Below are 20,479 nucleotides of genomic sequence, written 5' to 3' on the forward strand. Positions count from 1 at the left end.
TTCTCCCCAAAATAAACAAAAACCAAATATGTAAGCCAAGCAAAATATGAGAGGAAAAGCCAGGAATGAGAAGTGCAATCTTATTTCCATGTTTCTCTAATAGATTAGTAATTTGTTGGCACTAGCTTTGACAGAAAACAGATGGTTCCAGCATTAAGCACAATGAAGGCTGCAGATGCTGGGCCAGCCCACCTCAGCTGGACGGGTCTTGCAGCCAAGTACGAGAGCCCACAGTTTTCAAGTGGGTTCATCTTGGCACACCAGCTTTGGAAAATTGGTCACCAAATGAATTCAGATTTCAACCCACCAGGAGTTGTATTCAAGCACCAGATAGAGGAAGCAGGAGCTAGACTCTATTCAAGTCACCATCATTATTTTAGAGGATCACAAATAATTCTGTACCTGACTCTACATTTTCAAATTTGCTAGTTATAATTAATATTCCAAGCTTACTACTTTTATTGAATCATTAAATGCTTCCGCTTACTTTACTTCTCAGTTTCAACCATACAACAATTACTTATGAACAACTACTACACGCAAAGTCCTATATTATTCCCCTTTGCTGTGGAGGGTAAAATGGTGCACAAATCATAGAATAGACAGCTGACCCTGAGTGGGAAAAAAATAAATGGATAATTAGCTATATACTATGATAAACATATTTGTGAATTAGGGGTAAATTTGGCCAGTAATCATCACTTCACATAGCCATCTACTACATAATATTAAGTCATGTTTATTGAGGTAGAATTTATATGCATTAGCAACCATATATGCCCTATAACCACCAGCACAGTTAAGACATGGGATATTTCTATCACGACAAAAAGTTGCCATTTTGTGGTCAATCTCATCCCCACTCCTGGCAACCGCTGATCTGATTTCTGTTCCTACAGTTTTGCCTTCCCCAGGATGTCATATAAATAGAGTCATAGTGTACTGTGTCTGGCTCCGTTCACTCAGCACCATGCTTTTCAAATTCATCCACAATGTTGTGCATATCAGTCGTTTGTTCCCTTTTATTGCTGAGTAGTATTCTATTCTGTGAACATCTGGGCTGTTCCAGTTTCTGGCAATCACGAATAAAGCTGTTGACATTTGCACACAGGTCTCTGAGTGGATATGTTTCATCTCTCTTGGTTAACTATAGGGATGAGAGTGCTAGGTTGTATGATAAGTGCATTTTTAACTTTGTAAGAAACTCCACTACAATACCTATGAGAGTTCTAATTGCTCTACTGTACATCCTGGATATTGCCAATTTTTAAAAAATATTAGCCATTCCAGTAGGTGTGTTGCGGATACTGTTGTGGCTTTAATTTTCACTTCTCTAATGACAAATGATTTTGAGAGTATTTTTCATGTATGCAAGATCCTTGCTATGCAAAAAAAAGTTACATTTAAAAAACCTTCTTCCCACGCTACCTTTCTCTCAGACTGATCTCACAATGCTGTACTTTCAGCCACTGCTTTAGGAGAGAAACTGACTGAGTAAAGAAGACCACAAATGCAGATTCAAAATGGAAGTGAACTTACCCCAAGTTGCATTAAATCCTACTATTTGTGGGAATAGAGATAATTTATCTTTTGAACTGATATATAAGACACCATATTTTTCCTAGGTCAACATGCATTTTAAAAAGTCTTCAAAATGTAAAAATAATAATAATATTACATAAAGCTTGTAAAAGAGGAGAAAAGACCCATTACCTTACAGTATGACTTCAGTAGTTTTGGTAGTTTTTTTGGTAGTTTTGGTAGTTTTCTTCCCACATTTGTTACTTTTGGTAGTTTTTTCCCCATATATGTTACAAAATTTAACTCCTTTAAAAATTTAATTATACAGTGATGCAAGCACAATATAGAAAATATAAAAGCACAGAGAAAAACAGACAACCATGATCCTTAGTGCCATCTCCCAAAGATAATTCTTAAGCATTGAGTAGTCAACCCAATACCCATCAAGCATCAACGCAGGGTCAAGAAGGCATACCAGTGTCTCTGGAACACTCTCTGTCTTCATCCACTTAGGAAATAGTTCTTAAGAGCCTCTAATATGCCAGCTCTGTGCTAATGGATGGGGATTCAGCAATGAGCAAAGGCAAAGAGCATACATTCTGGTGGCAGGAGACAGGCTAATAAACAAACCTAGACCATGTCGTGTGGTGTCAAGCGCTCTGAAGGAGAACAAAGCAGGGAGAACTTACACAGAGTGGAGAGGGCAGGTCCCTGAGCCAGGGACAGAGGAGAGCCACGCGGGGAAGGGAGCTGTGTGCGTGCTGGCTGCCTCTGTGTAGAAGCGGGTCTTTGGAGAAACCACCGCCGCCAAGGCTGACGTCACACACAGGCTTGGGGGACATATGGGTAAGTCCGATGCTAGTACCTAACTTCAGAGCACTGAGTCTTGAGAGCACAGGCACTCAAGGAGCAGGGGCATAAATGTCTGCGTGTGTGTGGCCTTCAGAAAGCCACCGGTCACTACAATGTTCAGTTTCCTCATCTGCAAAAAGGGCGTCATACGAGATTCTCTATCTCGTGTGATTGCTGCGAGGAAAACAATATTAACAGTAACTATTGTTGGACACTGACAATGGTTAGAATCTGTCAAGGAATAGACAGAAACTGTTCCAATATTAATGTAAGATAACTTTTCAATCAGTGAAATTCTTTTTACTACATATTGCATATGCCTAATTTTACTTTCAAGATGCACAGATATTAAATTTATTTCTCAACAAAGTATAAGAAAAAGTAAGTACTAACCTAAAATATGTAAAATTGTATTATCTTAATTCAATAGCCAAATTTGGCATAAAACAGTAAAATCCCTACGGTAAGGAACGAAGGATTCTCAGTCACTGTTGTCACAGGCGCCTGAGCACCTGCGTCCTCCCTAGGCTCAGAGCTGCGGTGCCCTGTGCACACCCACAGACTGCATGGGAACGGCGCCCCCTGGAGGGAGAGCTCTGATCTGCTTCACCTGACGGCAGGTGCAAGAAGCCTTCTGAAAGGACCCGTGGTGCCAACTCTTACAGGTTTGAAAACCGGTCGTTTCTTTTCAAACAAACATTTGAAAAAATGGCAGAGCTGTGAGCCTCAGGAAAAGGCACGTTGCTAAGATGTAAAGTAAAGCTGCACGTCCACATCCTGCGTTTCTACACTGCCATCCACAATTGTCATGATCCAGGCCTGCGGTACAAGTCCTCCGGATGACCACGCCCCACGAGGTGCTTAGTCATTCAGTGAGGGGAGGGGATGCTGGCACTCTGTGTGCTGTTGATTTTAATAAGCAACGTAAAATAATTAGCTTCACACTAGTCAAAATTAATGTTGCTTTATGTTTTTTCTTTCTTTTTTTAAAATTAATTAATTAAGTTTTTTTTTTTTTTTTAATTTTTGGCTGTGTTGGGTCTTCGTTTCTGTGCGAGGGCTTTCTCCAGTTGGGGCAAGCGGGGGCCACTCTTCATCCCGGTGCGCGGGCCTCTCACTATCGCGGTTTCTCTTGTTGCGGAGCACAGGCTCCAGATGCGCTGGCTCACGGGCCTAGTTGCTCCGCGGCATGTGGGATCTTCCCAGACCAGGGCTCGAACCCGTGTCCCCTGCACTGGCAGGCAGACTCTCAACCACTGCGCCACCAGGGAAGCCCTCTTTTTCTTTCTTAAAGTTGATTTGTACTTTGTTTTCCTTACTTCTTCCCTAATTCCCAGGTTTTGATAAAATCACGATGATTATCAGTCTGCTAAGAAAAATTCATGCTTAAACCTTTTAACTTGAAGGCTAAATTTGAGCATCAAAAGAACATGGCATTAACCACCTTTTGCTGTAAAATGATCTACTACAATCTGTTTTTGCTACTGTGAGCAAGATAAAGATTTAGAATTTTTTTAACAAAGCCGTACAGAATATGGAATTAATACTTTTGCCTAGCAGTGTCCATTTAACCATAAAATAAAGGTAACGGGAAGCAGTGAACATATCAAGTATATTACAAACTGTTTTAAGAAAAAAAAAATGAGTGAAACCGAAGGGGGAGTGATCTGCACAGAAACCAGGCTTTGGAAAGCCAGAGAACAAGATCTGCAATTTGCAGCCCTGTCCACGGGGAGAAAAAATGAATCCATGTGGCAGACACATCTCACTTCCGTAGAAGAGAGGCTGAATTTAGTTTAATTTGAGAGTAAGAGCAGAGACTGAAATCTTGGGTCATGGTGACACCAAGGTTGTCATGGGCCTATAAGGCACTCTTCAAGTAGCCAGTGGGCTGCCGACTGGTGACATTTATATGTTGTTCCTCATGAACTGAAACAGCTGTAAGATTATTAATGTGCAATTCACTATTTTGGAACTGCATTCATTTCAACTAGGTATCATTTAAAGTGTGCCTTTCCTGAATTTGTGAGAAACATTTTAATGAATGAAGGAGAAGGAAGAGTTCCTTCTATTTTGGAACTGCATTCATTTCAACTAGGTATCATTTAAAGTGTGCCTTTCCTGAATTTGTGAGAAACATTTTAATGAATGAAGGAGAAGGAAGAGTTCCGACCGCATCTTATTTATTTTAGAGAAAAACATTTTAAACCCTTCTGAAAAGCCTCTTTGACCAAGTAATTTAGGAATAAAACGTTCTTCAGACTCACCTACTTAGAAGTTCCCTGCTTCCTAAGACACGCTATACAAATTAAGGCATAAAACCAAGGCTGAGTCAGTGTACAACGTGTGTAGCTGTAAGTGGTGGCCCAGACACTAACATACAAGGGAGTGATAACTGGAGGGGAATCTAGGCTCAGAATCACTGTTAGTTGCCCAAGGTAATACTCCTAATTCCTTGCAAAACTACGGCTAGACCCTCACTTTTTGCAATTAGTGACAAACATGCAAAAAATACTTGTGGACAGTCTGTGACAGACACTGTTCTAGAGAACACACAAACAAGACAGTGTCTGTCCTTAGGAAATAGAAAGGCTATGAAGATGAAGTTGATTTCCGCTCCCTTTTTCCCACACAAATTCATTTATTAATAATTAACATGTCAATTACATAATTGCTTTCTATTTATTAGAGCAAGTCTCTATGGCCCTTTCTACTGCGAACAGTTTGTAAGGGTAGTTATTTTACATGTGCTTGCTTGAAGGTAGAAAAGTACTATTTCATCAAATATACTGCAATTAAACATTTTTACACATTTAGATTGGCTTCATCCCATTAGGGTATTTTGATATTTGTCCAAAACTGACTGGGAGTTTCCTGTTACCGGCGCTCAAGGTCGCCTTTTGTATGGGAGGGGGCATCGCGGCCTCGATGATGACCTAGCAGCTGTTGGGAGAACGTCGAGGAGCCAGCGCGCTTCGAGGCGAGGAAAGCCGCCGCTCTTCGGGAGGTGCTTTGGGGCCTCGGGGATTCTGTGGGTCCCGAGGGGGCCGGCCAGGTGGCCGAGCCGCGGGTAGAAAACGCCGGCGGCTGCGCCTTTGTCACCCAGCCCGGCGGAGGAGCTCAAAATAGCAGCGTCGAGAAAACGTGGCGCAGAGAGAAACGCGAGCCAAAGGGGGAAGCCCCGTTATTTAGTACGTTTAATAATTCAGATTTTACAGTATTCATATACACTTCTAAAAATTTCTTAATAGTTTTTTTTTTCTTAATCTCTAGTATTTCTGATGTATTTCCACGCCTGTATTCCCCAAATGTTCCTTGCTCCTTGAAGGCTAGTGGTTTGCCTTTTGCTTCTCTCTCGGCTCACTGAAGGAACGGCAAGGAAGGAGTGCATCTCAGGCCTGGGAAGCGACGCACCAGTGGCTCTGTGAGTGGCCTCTGAAGTCTCCCTCAGTGTGAACCCTGGCTCTGCCCTTACCAGCTGTGGGATTGTGCGTAAATTACTTAACCTGCTCCTTTGCAAAATGGGATAACGTCACGGGCTTCCTGTTAATTAATAAAAATGGGAAAGTATGTCTGAATTTGAATCCTGGCGTGACCACTGTGTGCCCGGGGCAAAGGTGTGTATGTGTTGCACGCCTCAGTCTCTTTGTCTGTCAAGTAGAGTAATAACAGTACCTATAACACAGCATGTTGTGAGGATTAAATGAGTTAATATATGAAAAACACCAAGACCAGGACCCAGTAGTGTTTAATAAATGTTGGTGGTTGTTACTAATAATTTTGAAGAAGCTGCTCCTGACAACAAAAAGGTTAGCAAAAAGAGATTGTAAAATATTTTCCCCTGAGATCTCTTAAAAACGAAACCAGCCCAGAAGAAAGCCATCTAGTTAGTAATAGACATAGAAGATGTGACTGATGACCCTGTGGGTCGCTGCACAAGCGATTCTTTCCAGACATCAAAACGTGTAACGCGAAGATGTAAGCTGAATATTTTACTAATAATTTGAGTAGTTAATTAAGAGAAAGAAAAAAAAAATACTTCACTTGGGTCTCTGTTTAAAAGGATCAACCAAGAGAGAAATGGAAAGGTAAGAACATTTACTGAACTGAGTGATACAGGTTCCAAGCGTAATTTCCTGTCATTTACTGTTTGCCGAGGAGAGGAGAATACAAGGAGGAAAGCAAACGATTCTGATCTGCACACAGAGCACTGGGACACTGAGTTGCAGCCCACGGCATTGGGAGCCAGTCAAGGAACCCAGGAAGGGACACGCCTCAAAGTGGAATGTGCCAGAGATGCCTCCTGGAAGGAGAACATTGCCGAGAGCACAAATGTGCAGGCACTTTTTTTCAAAGTTAGAAAGTGCTGTGTATGGAAATTATCAGCCTTATTTTAAATTATCTCTAATGTCAACCTAAACTCAGCATTTATGCCTTAAAAAAAACCCAAAACAAAAACCTTCTTGTCTACATAACCAAAATGTTACGCAGTGGATCCAGTGGGCCGCATTAACATAAAAGGCCCTGAAGTTGAAGCAAAATTTAGACTCAGAATATCAGAATTAGAAGCAACTTCAAGGTAACACAATCTGATTTTCTCATTTTCTATAGGAAAAGTAAATCCCAGCGAGTAAGCAACTTCCCAAGGGCACACAAGTTTGGGTGAGAACCCTCACAGGTGCAGTGCTCCTAAATCAAGAATCTTGGGACTTCCCTGGTGGTCCGCTGGTTAAGAATCCACTTCCCTAAAGCAGGGGCGGTGGGTTCGATCCCTGGCTGGGGAACTAAGATCCCACGTGCCGCGGGGCAACTAAGCCAGCACGCTGCAACTACTGAGCCCATGCTCTAGAGCCCACACGCCACAACTAGAGAGAAGCCTGCGCGGTGCGACGAAGAGCCCGTGTGTGCCACAACGAAGATCCTGTGTGCCGCAACTAAGACCCAATGCAGCCAAATAAATTTAAAAAAAAGAATCTTAACATTCAACGATTCCAAAAAACTGAGGGTTTTTTTCAGAAAATAAATCCATTCTGTAGAAATTACCTTTTGTGTTATTACCGAACTCCTAAAGCATAAGTGCTTTCACGGCCATTCACAAAAGACTCATCAGATAGTCCAAGGCTCCCCTTTCCCTTATTTGAGAGCAGCAGAGGACGAGACTGCAAGAGTGAATTATTTATGAGTAGAGAAACCAGTTTTGAAGATTACAGGAAGCCCTAGTGAGTGGTAGTGGTTAAATCCCAGGGCTCCAGCCACCCCTAATTCTGAGAATAAGGTCCTGACCTTGTCTCCAGTTACATTCTGAGCAGAAGTCCATATTTTCTGTGCATATCACAACTTATAAACTGCCTTTCCAACTTTCACTAGAGTTTTCTTCCTTTCCTGATAGCCAAAGCCCCCCAGTTTTGAAGATACCCACTGAGTGGGTGCAGCGGGCAAGTAGGCGCTTTCACAGCTGAGGGACACGTCCTGCCTTAGCTCAGCAACAAACTGCCACATGTCACAACTACCTGGGGCTGATGGGGAACTGGGCAGACACTTACTGTCAACTGGGACCTTAAATTCCTAGAGCTTACTGGAATTCACAACACAGAAATCCATTTATGACATGGTGTGAAGGGAATCAAGCAAAACCCACGTCTGTATCCACTCTGACTACATGCACATGGACAGAGGCAGGAAGGGGCCATGGAAAAATTTTGTTTTGGGTGTTTTAATATAGTTTTCCCAACAACAGAAATAACTGGAATGTAAAATGACAGAGCAACATAAGGCAAGGCGATGGTGCTACACTGATAGTATTGAAGGTGCTTAAAATCCTTCCAAAAGAGATCTTCAGAAAACAAGACAATTTTCAAACCATGAAGTAATAAGGAAAGCTTTTCTGAGAAACACCAGGTAAAAAGCCGAGAAGGTGCCTGGCCTCCTCAAAGAATCGTCTGGCCTGGCAGGCACTTATTCGATGGCCGGAGAGGCTCAAAGGTCCTCAACACAGCACGTTTTCCAGACGGACAGAAAAGCTCTCAGAAATATTAAGGCTTTATTAAGTCAGGGGATCCGACTTTGTTGTGGAGGCCAGCGAACATTTTACTACAGTTTCCTACTGGGCATTGTCTTCACTCAGAATATTCTGGTATTTTCAGAAATGAGGAAGCTCTGGGAATTGTGCCAGATTAGCTCATTCTCTCTAAATTATCCATTAATGTCTAATTTAAAGAAACAAAATATAAAGAAGGTGCTAATTTCAAATGCCTTACTGCCAAAAGTGACTTAGAAAAATATATATATATATCAGGTTTAAAACCCTGATAAAAGTATTCTGCATGTGTAAGACAAAACAGACGTCAATGTCCAGGAAGGCAGAATGAAAATGGTGTATTTGGGGCAAGTTCCACTTATTTTTCTACTCTTTCCTTTTTGAAAGACATGTCCATTTCAGGCTTTGTCCTGCCTTCTAAGAGTAAAACTGGTAATGACTGTGAAAATCAGAACTATTATTTACCTGATAGAGCACTTTGGAGACAGATTAGATGAAGAGAGATGAGAGATTTCATCTGGAGACACATGAAATCCTTCCGAGTAGTGAGAATATTGTTACAAACATAATTACAGAGAGGGAGGGGACAAAGTTAGAATACAACATAATGAAACCTAGGTTTTAAATCAGAAACTTTTTGAGGACAAGCATTTAGAGCTACGTTGCAGAAACAGGCTTTACTCCTTCATTATTAACAGCACACGTATGAAGGGCACTTACCGCAGTGTCTGATGCATGAATGCTTAATGAATAGTTGCTATAATTATTCTTCCCATCACTACGGGCAACTGAAGGACTGTGGGTTTGCATTAACCTCACAAATCTGTCAGGTAACAAATAACTGGATCTTAAAAGATGTTTATAATGTTAAGGTCTTGAAGGACTAACATATTAACAAAATTTCTACAACCTACTGCAGTGCATTTTGGAGAAACATTTTTACCTTGTGGTCCATACTGGCTCATCTGTGGACCGTAAGTCCCACTTGAGTTACTCTGCTGAAAGCTACTGATTCCAGGATGCATCTGGCCTCCAGGAGAAGGATGAGGCGACATGGATGGTCCTGTCTGTTGAGGTCCATATTGAGACATCTGAGGGTTTCTTTGTGTGCCTGCCATAAAACCTAAGTGAGAAATAAATGGAAATATATAAATGCAGGTGACAAAAGTGAATTGTGTCAAAGGTAGATGGGAGAAGACTGGTGCTGTGGGATTCCCCTAAAGAACATCTAAAGACATCTCAAACCCAGTGTGGAGGATGTGAGAGGGCCCAGGGGGCTACCCTAGTCCTCACTCTGAACTCTCATTAGAGCTCCTGGGAACCCAATGGACTGTGCACATGAACTAGGGAAAAGGAGAAGAGGGTGAACAGGCCAATGACCTTAACCTCTCCTAACCTCCATTCTTGCCTGGCTGGACATGTGCACGCCCCTCAGAGCCTTGGCTCACTTCGGATCTCTGGGCCACGTGTCCCCGCTCACTCAAACATCCCACCCCTCTCTCAAGCCCAGGCCAGCACCCAGCTCTCCCCTGCACATAACCGTTTTTCTCCCCTCTGATCTCCTGGGGCCACAACTGTTCACCGTGACTCCTAGAGTCCTGCAGACTTACCACCTGATTCATACTACCCCTCGGGGGGAACTGTACACAAGTGGAGGGTCTGAAGTGTACTCTGCTATTCCAAACAGACCCTGACTTCCTCCCGTAAAGTTCTGCCCGCGGTCTCCCCATTGCCAACAACAGCACCACCACTCACCCCGGTGTGCCACCCACGATTCCTTCCTCCCGCCCCGATGTCCTGTGGTGTGATGGATCCATTGGCACGTCTGTTGCCTCTACTTCCGAAATGTATCTTGGGTCACTCCTCTTCTCCATTTCCTCATCTACAAAAGCCAAGCCGCCCAGCTACCATCTTCTCTCCCACATGGTCATGGTCTGGCTCACCCCTCTCACCCCTGCCCCCTGTTTTTGTGCCTTTTGGTTCACTTTCACAAAGCTGCCAGAATGATTTTTCAGGAATAAAAAAGGAAATCAGAGCGTATCTTCTCTGTATAACCACTCTGCCACCAGGCTTCTCATTAGACCTGGAACAAAATGCCAGCATCTGACTATGGTCTATGGGCTCTTTTGTGGTCTGGGGTTGCCTTTCTCACTTTAACCCCACTTCCTATAGTTTTCTCTCCTTCTCACTACCCTGAAGTCCACTGGCCTTCTCATGCTTCCTAGAAGATAACGTCAAGCTCTTTCCCTTGATAGAGCCTACTCTCTCCCGTTCCCTCTTCCGAGAGCGTTCTACTGCCGGTTCCCTCCTATCCTCCAGGTCCACCTTCCCTGACTGCCCTGACGGCGCCACTCTTTCCCTCACAGTGCTTTGCATAACATGTAATCATCTTACTTTATTTCTGACTCACTTAAGCTCTCTCTTCCCCACTAAAACATAAGCCCCATGAAGGCAAGGATCATGTATGTGCTCTCTGCTGCATTCTCAGTGCCCAGCAGGGCGTCTGGCACGTAGTAGGTATCAAAAACTATGTGCTGAAAGAATGAGTATTAAATTCCTCCTGTACTCAGAGTGCTGAGCACAGCACAGTAGGTGCTTAGCAGGTAGTTGGACAAATGGATAAAGAAAATACATCTTTCAATTGCGCAGGACTATAAAGTCAAGGTACATCGCCATGATCAGTAGTTCAGCCAAATATAAGCAAGTACATAGAATGAACTGTGAATACGCATTTAGACAAAGAATACCCCAAATCAAGACATGTATCTAAGAAAAAGATAAATCATCAAACCAGAAAACTAACAAAGGGCAGTTTGAAAAACAACTCCCAGAACCCAGGAGTTAGAGTTGGTGAGAGTTCACAGGTGTCAGCTGAAGGCTTTAGTACAGGGTGAGTGCAGAGAGGGGGCAGGTTTCCACCTACTCCAGAGGAGAACTGAGAGCAGTAGCTTGAGAAAGAGAGCCTCCTGAGGCAGCCGGAGGGGAAGATGATGCCTGGATCCAAGGTCAGCTTAAATTTAGGGGGTTAAACAGAGTAGGGCATTTACAAAGGCCATGGTTTACATTGCAGTAAGAAAAAAAAGAGATCTTCTAACACTGCTTCTGTCTAAAGAGACAGACATAAAATACAAGTAAGTAGAGCTGTTCCATATTATCCTATTTCATTTATTTATAAAGATAAAGTCATGTGAAATTGGGCTCAATTGGCGGCTCCCAGATATAAATCATCATAGAAAATGTTTGCTTTTTCAAATCTGAAAACAAACAGAAATCAGAGTGCTAAAATTACTATAAATGATTGCATCTTAAGATGTAACATGAAATATTTATCTAAGCCTGACTATAAAATTCTCAAGAGTTTCATATAGAGTCCTGTTTAATAAAAAAAGTGTTAAATTCCATACAGATTGTATACGTTTTTCTTCCTTTCTTTCTTTCGAGAATGGCTGCTTTCTTCTTCATTAGTTAAGGAAAATAATACATGTCCTTTTTTTAGCATTAAATTTCACTTCAACCAAGAAAGTGTCCATGCTGAAGGACTTAGAACTGCTGGTAACACAGCACATCCTTAAGTTATTGCTGCCTCTTGGACACTTACTATGAGCTTAAGGTTTGTTCAAATGACTTCTAAGAATTCTTATCTGGGCAAGTTATTTATTTCTGACTCTTTATTCAATCCTTAAAAATATGTATATATATGCCATGATCCACTTGAACTGTCTCACTCATCACTGGAATTTTGCAGAAAATCAAGTTTGTCAAAAGGCTCCAAAAGAGGTAGAATGTTAAAGCTAATACAAATGGAATGTGTAGCAACATCAAATTCCAACAACAAGGTTCTGTGGAGTATGGAATCCACCTCCTTCCATAGAAATTAAAATTGGAAAGCTATTTTTTTTCTCTGTATGCTTTTGCAATGGCACCGCTTACAAGAGGTTTCTGAAATCTTGTTTTATATTTTTGGTGAGACTCATCTCTTTCCATGTATTCCCCAAGACAATGAAAGGAGGTGACATAATTTCACTGACTCTTTTCTGAACTACAAGCATCGGAAAGGCAGTCAACTGGGAATAGAAGGCCTACATTATAGCTTTGTTTGTGTCGCTAGCTCAGAATCCGGTAGAGTAGACAGATATGTAAATAAATATACTGCAGTGTGTGAATTGATCAAAACTAGCTCTGTGACCTTAGGTGAATCATAATTTATCTGAGGCTCAGTTTCCTCACCTTAAAATGCAGATGAGGTTGCTGCAAGAAGAACTGAGACAGCACATGAAAATGTTCTATAATCTGAAATGTATACACAAAAGGAAGACAGTACGATGATAACTTTCTGGTTTATAAACTGCCACGAGTATCTTTTAACTCCTGAACATCCCACGTATTCAGGTGTAGTTTCCAACTAGCATGAACAAGCTGGTTTTTATTTCTACGTTTGTTTTTTTATTTAAATATGTGGGATCCACAGTATTCCAGTACTTGTGTAACTGTCTACAAATTCCAAAAGCTTAAAAAAAAATATACCCCATCTCCTACCACTGAGTTCCCCTGGTCAAAGGCAAATGGTTTTTTAATGTATCCTTTCAGGGATATTTTATAATTGGTTTGTGTTAGATTGTGTATTCCTTTTATCATGAGTAAAGCTGAACATTTTGTTTTACAGCAGTTTTGACTCCTTTTCTACAACTATTTATATCATTTGCCCATTTTTCTGTTGGCCCCTCTATGTCTTGACTAGGGAGCATTTCATCTTGCAGATTCAGCTGTTATTACCAAATAGCTGTACAGTTCACCAAAACTCTTGCACCTGCAATCCTATGAAAATCTGGTCCTTCAGTGTGATTAACACTGGCAAAGGCCATACACAGTCTTAGCAGGAAAGCAATATGATCTGACTTGCATTCTCAAAAGCTAATTCTGCCATAATATGCAGCAAGAAGAAAGGACTGAAGGAGAGTAAGGCTAAAAGTTAGGGAGACCAGTTAGGAGGTAGGTAAAGTGATACATAATATATAATCACAATGAAATGCCAGCAATAATCCTACTAAAAAGGCTTCCATTATGGATATAACCATATTTTTAAAAGGTTATTGAATATCATCATAATCTAAACAAACTAATGAAAAATTAGAAGACAGAAGTTAATGAAAAAAGAAGTATTTCTACTTTTCATCCTAAAGATAGAGACCTGCATGTGCATTATTTGTTTCCTCATCTATATAATAGGGCCAATTGTATCTACCTCATAGGGTTGCTGCGGGGATTAAATGAGATGATACATGTAAAAAATTTATAGTAGTGCCTGGCACCCAGTGAACTTTCAATAATCACTAGCTATTACTATTATTATATATTCAAAAAAGGAAAGCAAGAGAGGCAGCATGCTGTGACAGCAAGGGAACTGACTAGGATGTCAGTCGTGGGCCTTCCACATTTGCTGTGCAGAATACAGCAATTAACCTAGCCTCTTGGCCCTCAGTTTCCTCACCTGTTAAATGGTGAGAGGGAAGACATACGATATTTGTAGCGGCACTTCTAGCTCTAGTTCTCTATGATTCTGGCTTAAACTTTTTTTGTGTGAAAAATCTAATTCAGGTCTAAAATTTGCATGTATATTTATTTGGGGGATATTCTTCATTTCATTTTAACCTTAATTTTGGATGAAATAAATGCTAAAATGTTTCCAAATATCAAATTTCAAACAAGAATTTTCTATTTATGGTGACATATTTGATTGTATTTTGCTTCCTTTAGAAAGTTATTATAAAATGGCAGCTTGTAACACAGTTTATGAACGGAAAAACTGACAGCTGAGAGAATGAAGCTTTTTTTTTTTAAAGTTGTGAAATTTTTCTAGTTATAAACCATCTGAGTTTAGAAAACCTAACTATCGAGTAAGGAAAATTTAGAAAGTATAAAGGGAATTTCCCATATATTATAAAAGTATGTTGAATTTCTAGATGTATTATGGAATTATATGCCCTAGGTAAATAATCTAACATGGAAAATTCAAACTGTGGAAAAAAGTACTAATTTAGATAATTATTATTTACATTATATAAAAGACTTACTGAAAAAAAAATCTTAGAAACTATATGAAAATGACTTGTACACTTCATCCATAAAATAAATGCATAGAAGGCTTATATAAATGGATTTAGTATTTTTGAGTCCTTCATTACATGTGTATGCAATCACAAACACTTGTACAACCAAACTCCAGATGAAGAGGCGCAAGCTCTATTCTGAGAGAGAAGGTAATGTAGTAATAGGACACACACACACACACACACACACACACACACACACACATCTGTTTGGAATCACATGTGGTTAGAGGCTGCCTCCACCATCCACTGTGTGTACCCACGGGTTCTCTTGTATGAAATCGTGAATGCACTTCCTGTCCTGGCTCCCAAGATCATTCTGAGAGTCAAATAAGAAAAACGTATGTGACTGTGCTTTTCTAAACTGAAAAACACCATGAAAATGCTATACAAAGGCATTACTATTGCCTTTTTAGTGATGCTACAAGCTCTTCATTCACTGTGTGAGTTCTGATCTAAGCTATCATACTGGTAACTCAATCCACAATAATGATACACAAATCTTCTATCAGCATGCCCCAATTTTACTCTGGCATTCATGGAGCTGTGGTAAGAATAAGAGAGCATTTTTTAAAAAAAAGTAAAAGATGTGATCCTTGTCCTTGAAGAATTACAATTTAGTTGAGTAGAAAATAAAACCTGGGGACTTCCCTGGTAGTCCAGGGGTTAAGACTTCACCTTCTAATGCAGGGGGTGCGGGTTTGATCCCTGGTTGAGAAGCTAAGATCCCCACATGCCTTGCGGCCAAAAAACCAAAATATAAAACAGAAGCAATATTGTAACAAATTCAATAAAGACTTAAAAAAATGGTCCACATCAAAAAAAAAATCTTAAAAAAAAAAAAAAAGAAAGAAAAGAAAACCTATCAACAGGGAAAAATGATAAACCAAAATCACAGAGCAACCGAACGAGATTCCAGGCAGCATCCTAGGTGCTGAGGATGTAAATAATGAGCAAAACAGTGTTTGCCCTCGTGGACCTCACATTCTAGTGGCAGAGACAGCCATCTAACAAACAACTAAAAGTTAAGTATGAGTATAAAAAAACAGAAGCACAGGAACTCTGAGGGTATAAGAGGAGGACCCAATTTAGACTAGGGACAATGAAGTTTCCTCAAAGAAGTCCTATTTAAGCTGAGACCTTAGCTGAAGGTAGGATGCAGGTAAATCAAACTAGATCCGAATAAGACTAAAACTATGTCTGACTAGTGAAGTCGATGTCACAACGTATATTCTTGGAAGCCAAAGTTCCTGCATTCAGCTGAATCCTAGTGGTCACTGGGCACCCTTTTGTTTGGTCAGGTCTTGTGAATGGTTAGTTTAGCATTTACAATCCCTTTCTTGAAGCCTTCCCCTAATTCTGCTGCTAAATGTAAAGAAACCACAGGAAAAGGCAGCATCACCCCTCTACAACGGCCTGCCCTCTCACCTACGGACACTGACATCCATGTCCCATCGTTATGGATTTTCCTACTTTCAGAAGAAGGAAATCTCTTCCTTGCAGCCAAGGCAGGGCCTCCACTTTATGCTCTGAATTCCGACCTTTCTCATCTCTCCAGGGATGTTCAACAGTGTTTGTTCCAAAAAAACTAGTCAATGACTCTTGACTGCTTAACAGAATGAAGCCAAACTTATCAGCCCAGCAATCAAGTCTCTTCAAAATGTGACCTGACCTATTTCTCCAGTCCCATCATGGCTACACGGTCATCATGGCGACCCCACTCTGATTCGATCACTCCCACTTTTACCTCCCTGCAGGTACCAGGTTGCTTTCGACCTCTAAATCTTCACACATTCACTCACTTAACATTATTTATTGACTGCCTCTCATGTTCCTGGTAATGGGCTATTCACTGATCTAATAACAACAGTTGACATTTAATGAGCAGATACTATGTGCTAATGGCTTTGTTCATTACTTGTCCTTTTAAACTTCAGAACAACTATGAAGACACTGAGGCTCACAGAGGTTAATTCACTGAAACCACTTTCAAACTTTTTTTTTTTTTAACCACAATCCATAGTAAAGAAATATATTGTATACCATGATTCAGTGTGTATATGTGTGTATACACGTGTTTATATATTCACATTCAGTATTCACACACACACTGTACTCTTCACAAAACAATTTCTACCCTGATTATATGCAATGTTCTCTGATATTTTATATATTTTTTTCAGTGAAAAAAACCCACGACTGAGCGGCGCAGTTTGGAAACAGAATGCTATATTGCGTCCTCTACCGAACACTGGTTCAGTGTGCCCAGAGGGCCATCTGCCTCCACGACACTGACGTGCTCCTATCCTTCCTGGCTCTGTCTCCTGCTGCTTCCATGGCGTCCCCTGGCCTTCCAGAAAAGCAGACACTTTCATATGCTGTATGTTAGCTGAGACACAGCAGTTGTCACACTGCCATCATTATTTGCTGGGGTGAATATCTCCCCCCAGATTGTGAGCACTGAGGCTTTAAAAAACACACTCTCTTCGTATCTGTCTCCTCAGGACCATGCAAAGTGACTGGCAGAGAACTGGAACCAAATAGTACAGGTTTTTAAAGAATAAGAAAACATCTTCATTCAGAACCCATTTACTGTTACTTTGGGAAAACAGCTTAATAACTGTGATGGTCTGGCTCCTTGTTTCAGAGTGAGTATATTCAAGTAATCATTTCTGGGGAAAGGAGGACAGCTGTTCAAAAAAAGAACAACTGAGGGCTTCCCTGGTGGCGCAGTGGTTAAGAATCCACCTGCCAGTGCTGGGGACACGGGTTCGAGCCCTGGTTTGGGAAGATCCCACATGCCGCGGAGCAACTAAGCCTGTGCGCCACAGCTACTGAGCCTGCACTCTAGAGCCCGTGAGCCACAGCTACTGAGCCCACGAGCCACAACTACTGAGCCCGCGAGCCACAACTACTGAAGCCCGCGCGCCTAGAGCCTGTGCTCCGCAACAAGAGAAGCCACTGCAATGAGAAGCCTGCGCACCACAACGAAGAGTAGCCCCCGCTCGCCGCAACGAGAGAAAGCCTGCGCGCAGGAACGAAGACCCAGTGCAGCCAAAAGTAAATAAATGAAATAAATAAATTTAAAAAAAAAAAGAAAATAAGGGGAGAGATCCCCCCTCCCTCAAAAAAAGAACCACTGACAGCTAATGGCCTAGTGGGCCAGAAGCACCGTTATTTCTATCACCTAAATATCTGCCATGTGCATTCGCTCTGTCCATCTCCACGGTCACTGCAAATTCAGATTTTGGCTTCACCACTTATGGTTAGGTGACTTCAGGCAAGTTAGTTAACAGTGAAGCCTCAGTTTCCTTCTCTGAAAAAGGTGGATGACAACGGAGCCCACCTCATAAGAGTAAATGAGAAAATATTACGTAAAGCGTACAGCTCAGTGCCTGCACACAGAGCAGAGGCTCAATAAGTGACAGGTAGTATTATTCATATTATTTTTAATACAACCCACCATTTATTTCCCATCTGAATGACTCCAAGTTTTCAAACTAGCCTCCCTTGCCAGGCTCCCCTTCAAACCATTCACTGCGGCAAAGTCAGGAAGTGCTGCACATCCCTGGACCGTGGTGAATTCACCGAGTGGTAAATGCCACACCCTGTGGCCTCCTGGCAAATGGCTTGGTGCCTCTCCCCAGGTAGCACACAGCTCTGTGTCACTGTGCTGCCTGCCAGCTCTGCACGTCCTCCACCAGAGCCAGTTACAGCTGATGGGTAGCCTCCCTCACTCAGCGGACTATCCAGAAACCAGTGCCCTTTCCCTGACAACTAGTTCCAGAAATAACTGGCTGCCCATGTTACTTGGCTCAGAGAACTGAAGCTTGTCAGTTTCAGGCCACTTAACCAACAACTCTAGTACTGCTTAGCTCTGAGTGGCATAAGACTCAGTGTACATCCTTCCCAATCCTGCAGAGTCCCCGGAGTTTGCCTATTAAGAGAGGGAGAGTGGGACTGGGGAGCAGAAGAAGGGGGGAGAAGGAAGAGAAGAAAGATAGACGGATACATAGAAATAGATATGAGTCCTATCAAGTGCCTGAATAGACTCACTATAACAAGCAAGGATCTTGATTTTTGTTTGTTACTGGATCACGAGCACCTATGATAATCACTAGCTTGATAAACATTTATTCAAGGATGAATCAATCCATTAGGGTTTTTTGTGGGGTTTGAAGGGAGACCAGAGTCTGAGCTAAGACTATTCTCTTTCTGGTTATAAAGGAAAACCCCCGAGACCTTGCCCAAGCATCAGGGCGTACTGCTCTTCTGCTGGGGGCTTGTCAAGGAGCTCTGGAGCTCATGTGATAAAGGCCCCATCTTGGCCAGGCTTGTTTCCACCACCTAGTAAGAGGCTTACAACTTGTCCTAAAGTTTATTCCAAAGGCACATGGGTTCACTTAGATATTTAATTACAACTTGATTTTTTTTTTTTTTTTTTTTTAACTTTCTGGCTGTGCCACACAGCATGTGGGATCCTAGTTCCCTGACCAGGGATCAAACCCGCGCTCCCTACGCTGGAAGCACGGAGTCTTAACCACTGGACCACCAGGGAAGTCCCCACGGTTTGATGATTTTCTGAATGCCATTTTCCATGTATCCAATAGCTGAAGGCAGGACCTAATCTGGAGTCATTCAGTCTGCAGGTTGAGAATGGTTTTCATTAGGGTCATTCCCCTACAAATATTTATATTATTAATCAATGGAAAATTCCTAGACAAACAATCTATTCTAAATATTGCATGGCAGTATAAGTCATGTTAAGTCTAGGGAAAATGCTACTTCAATCTTTATACAGAGGCCAGTATTAAAGACTAATTAAGCCAAAGGTGCTTTTCTTTTTCTTAATGTGTTTTTAAGAAAACACATTGCTATCTTGAAATCTTAGAAAACTGGCCTAACAGAGAATTGGCATTTCTAAAATGTCTATCTATATTATTATCAGATAAGTGAGTTTCCAAGACCTTTTAAATATTTTCTTCAACACCATACTATCTGTGGTTTATTAAGTGGGTATTTTTCCACTTACTATTTTAAAAAATGCTATATGATTCTCTTATTTGAAAAAAAGAAAATTCTTAGAGAAAAGAAAAATCCACTGGGACTATCTAAACCTTAGCAGATCAAAAAAATTTTTTCAAGCAACTGATTTATGTAGTCATTATAAACAAATCACATTTTCCATATAAGGGGTGAAATGAATACAGAATGCTTTTACGCAGTATGAATGAAGAAAAACTCTTCACTGGACAAGACAGAGATACAGCTTATCTTTAGAAGTACTTTAAAAATTCTCAGAAATACAATGAAATTATACTCAGGCCTTAAGGCATATCTGGAGGAGATGCTACATAGAAAAATACAGAGGAAAGCTCCATGAATCCAAATAAGCAACGACAGGTTATCACAACTCCAGAAGAGTCACTGATGGGTTAAAGGACCATCCAATGAAAGTGCATCCCTAAGTTGAAGGGTGTTACAAAACTGATTTAGAAAGAGAGTCAAATAAATAATGGAGCAAATACAGGGAATTTCAGAAAATTAAACTGGAAGGCATTTTAACATGGACCTGAGCCTCCAACTGTATATCCTTTCCCTCTTCGTGCAAGACAACAAACTCTGCAACGTAATCACTGGAGACCTTAAATCCTGTTAGAAAAAGCAACGTTAAGCACAAGGCCCAAATCATGGTTCATGCCACCCGTGCAAGAGAGCACAGCAAAGAAAGAGCCAGAGTGCTCAGGCTACCGCAGGAGAGCCAGCGCGCGCAGTACCAACTACACACAAATGTGATTCCTTCCTCAGAGGTGCCTCTTCGACTGGCAGAGCTCCAGCGCCGTCAGGACACCCACAAAACACCCAGGGTTCCATAAGCCACCAAAAAGCAAGGCGCGTCTTTCCTTTGGCACATGGACAATTTATTGTCATGTTGGCATCTGTTAAAAATTCACAGAATAAC

General features: G+C 41.4%; 1 protein-coding gene across 1 annotated transcript in view; it reads right to left on the bottom strand.

Moving 5' to 3' along the window:
* The window catches only part of ARID1B (AT-rich interaction domain 1B), a 405,190-nt gene that overhangs the window by 63,161 nt on the left and 321,550 nt on the right, over positions 1-20,479 (bottom strand). Inside the window, 1 exon segment of the mRNA XM_061207638.1 lies at positions 9,354-9,533. Within this exon segment, the coding sequence (XP_061063621.1) occupies positions 9,354-9,533 (180 nt within the window).

This window comes from Eubalaena glacialis, chromosome 12 (genome assembly GCF_028564815.1).
Source record: "Eubalaena glacialis isolate mEubGla1 chromosome 12, mEubGla1.1.hap2.+ XY, whole genome shotgun sequence".
NCBI lineage: Eukaryota > Metazoa > Chordata > Mammalia > Artiodactyla > Balaenidae > Eubalaena > Eubalaena glacialis.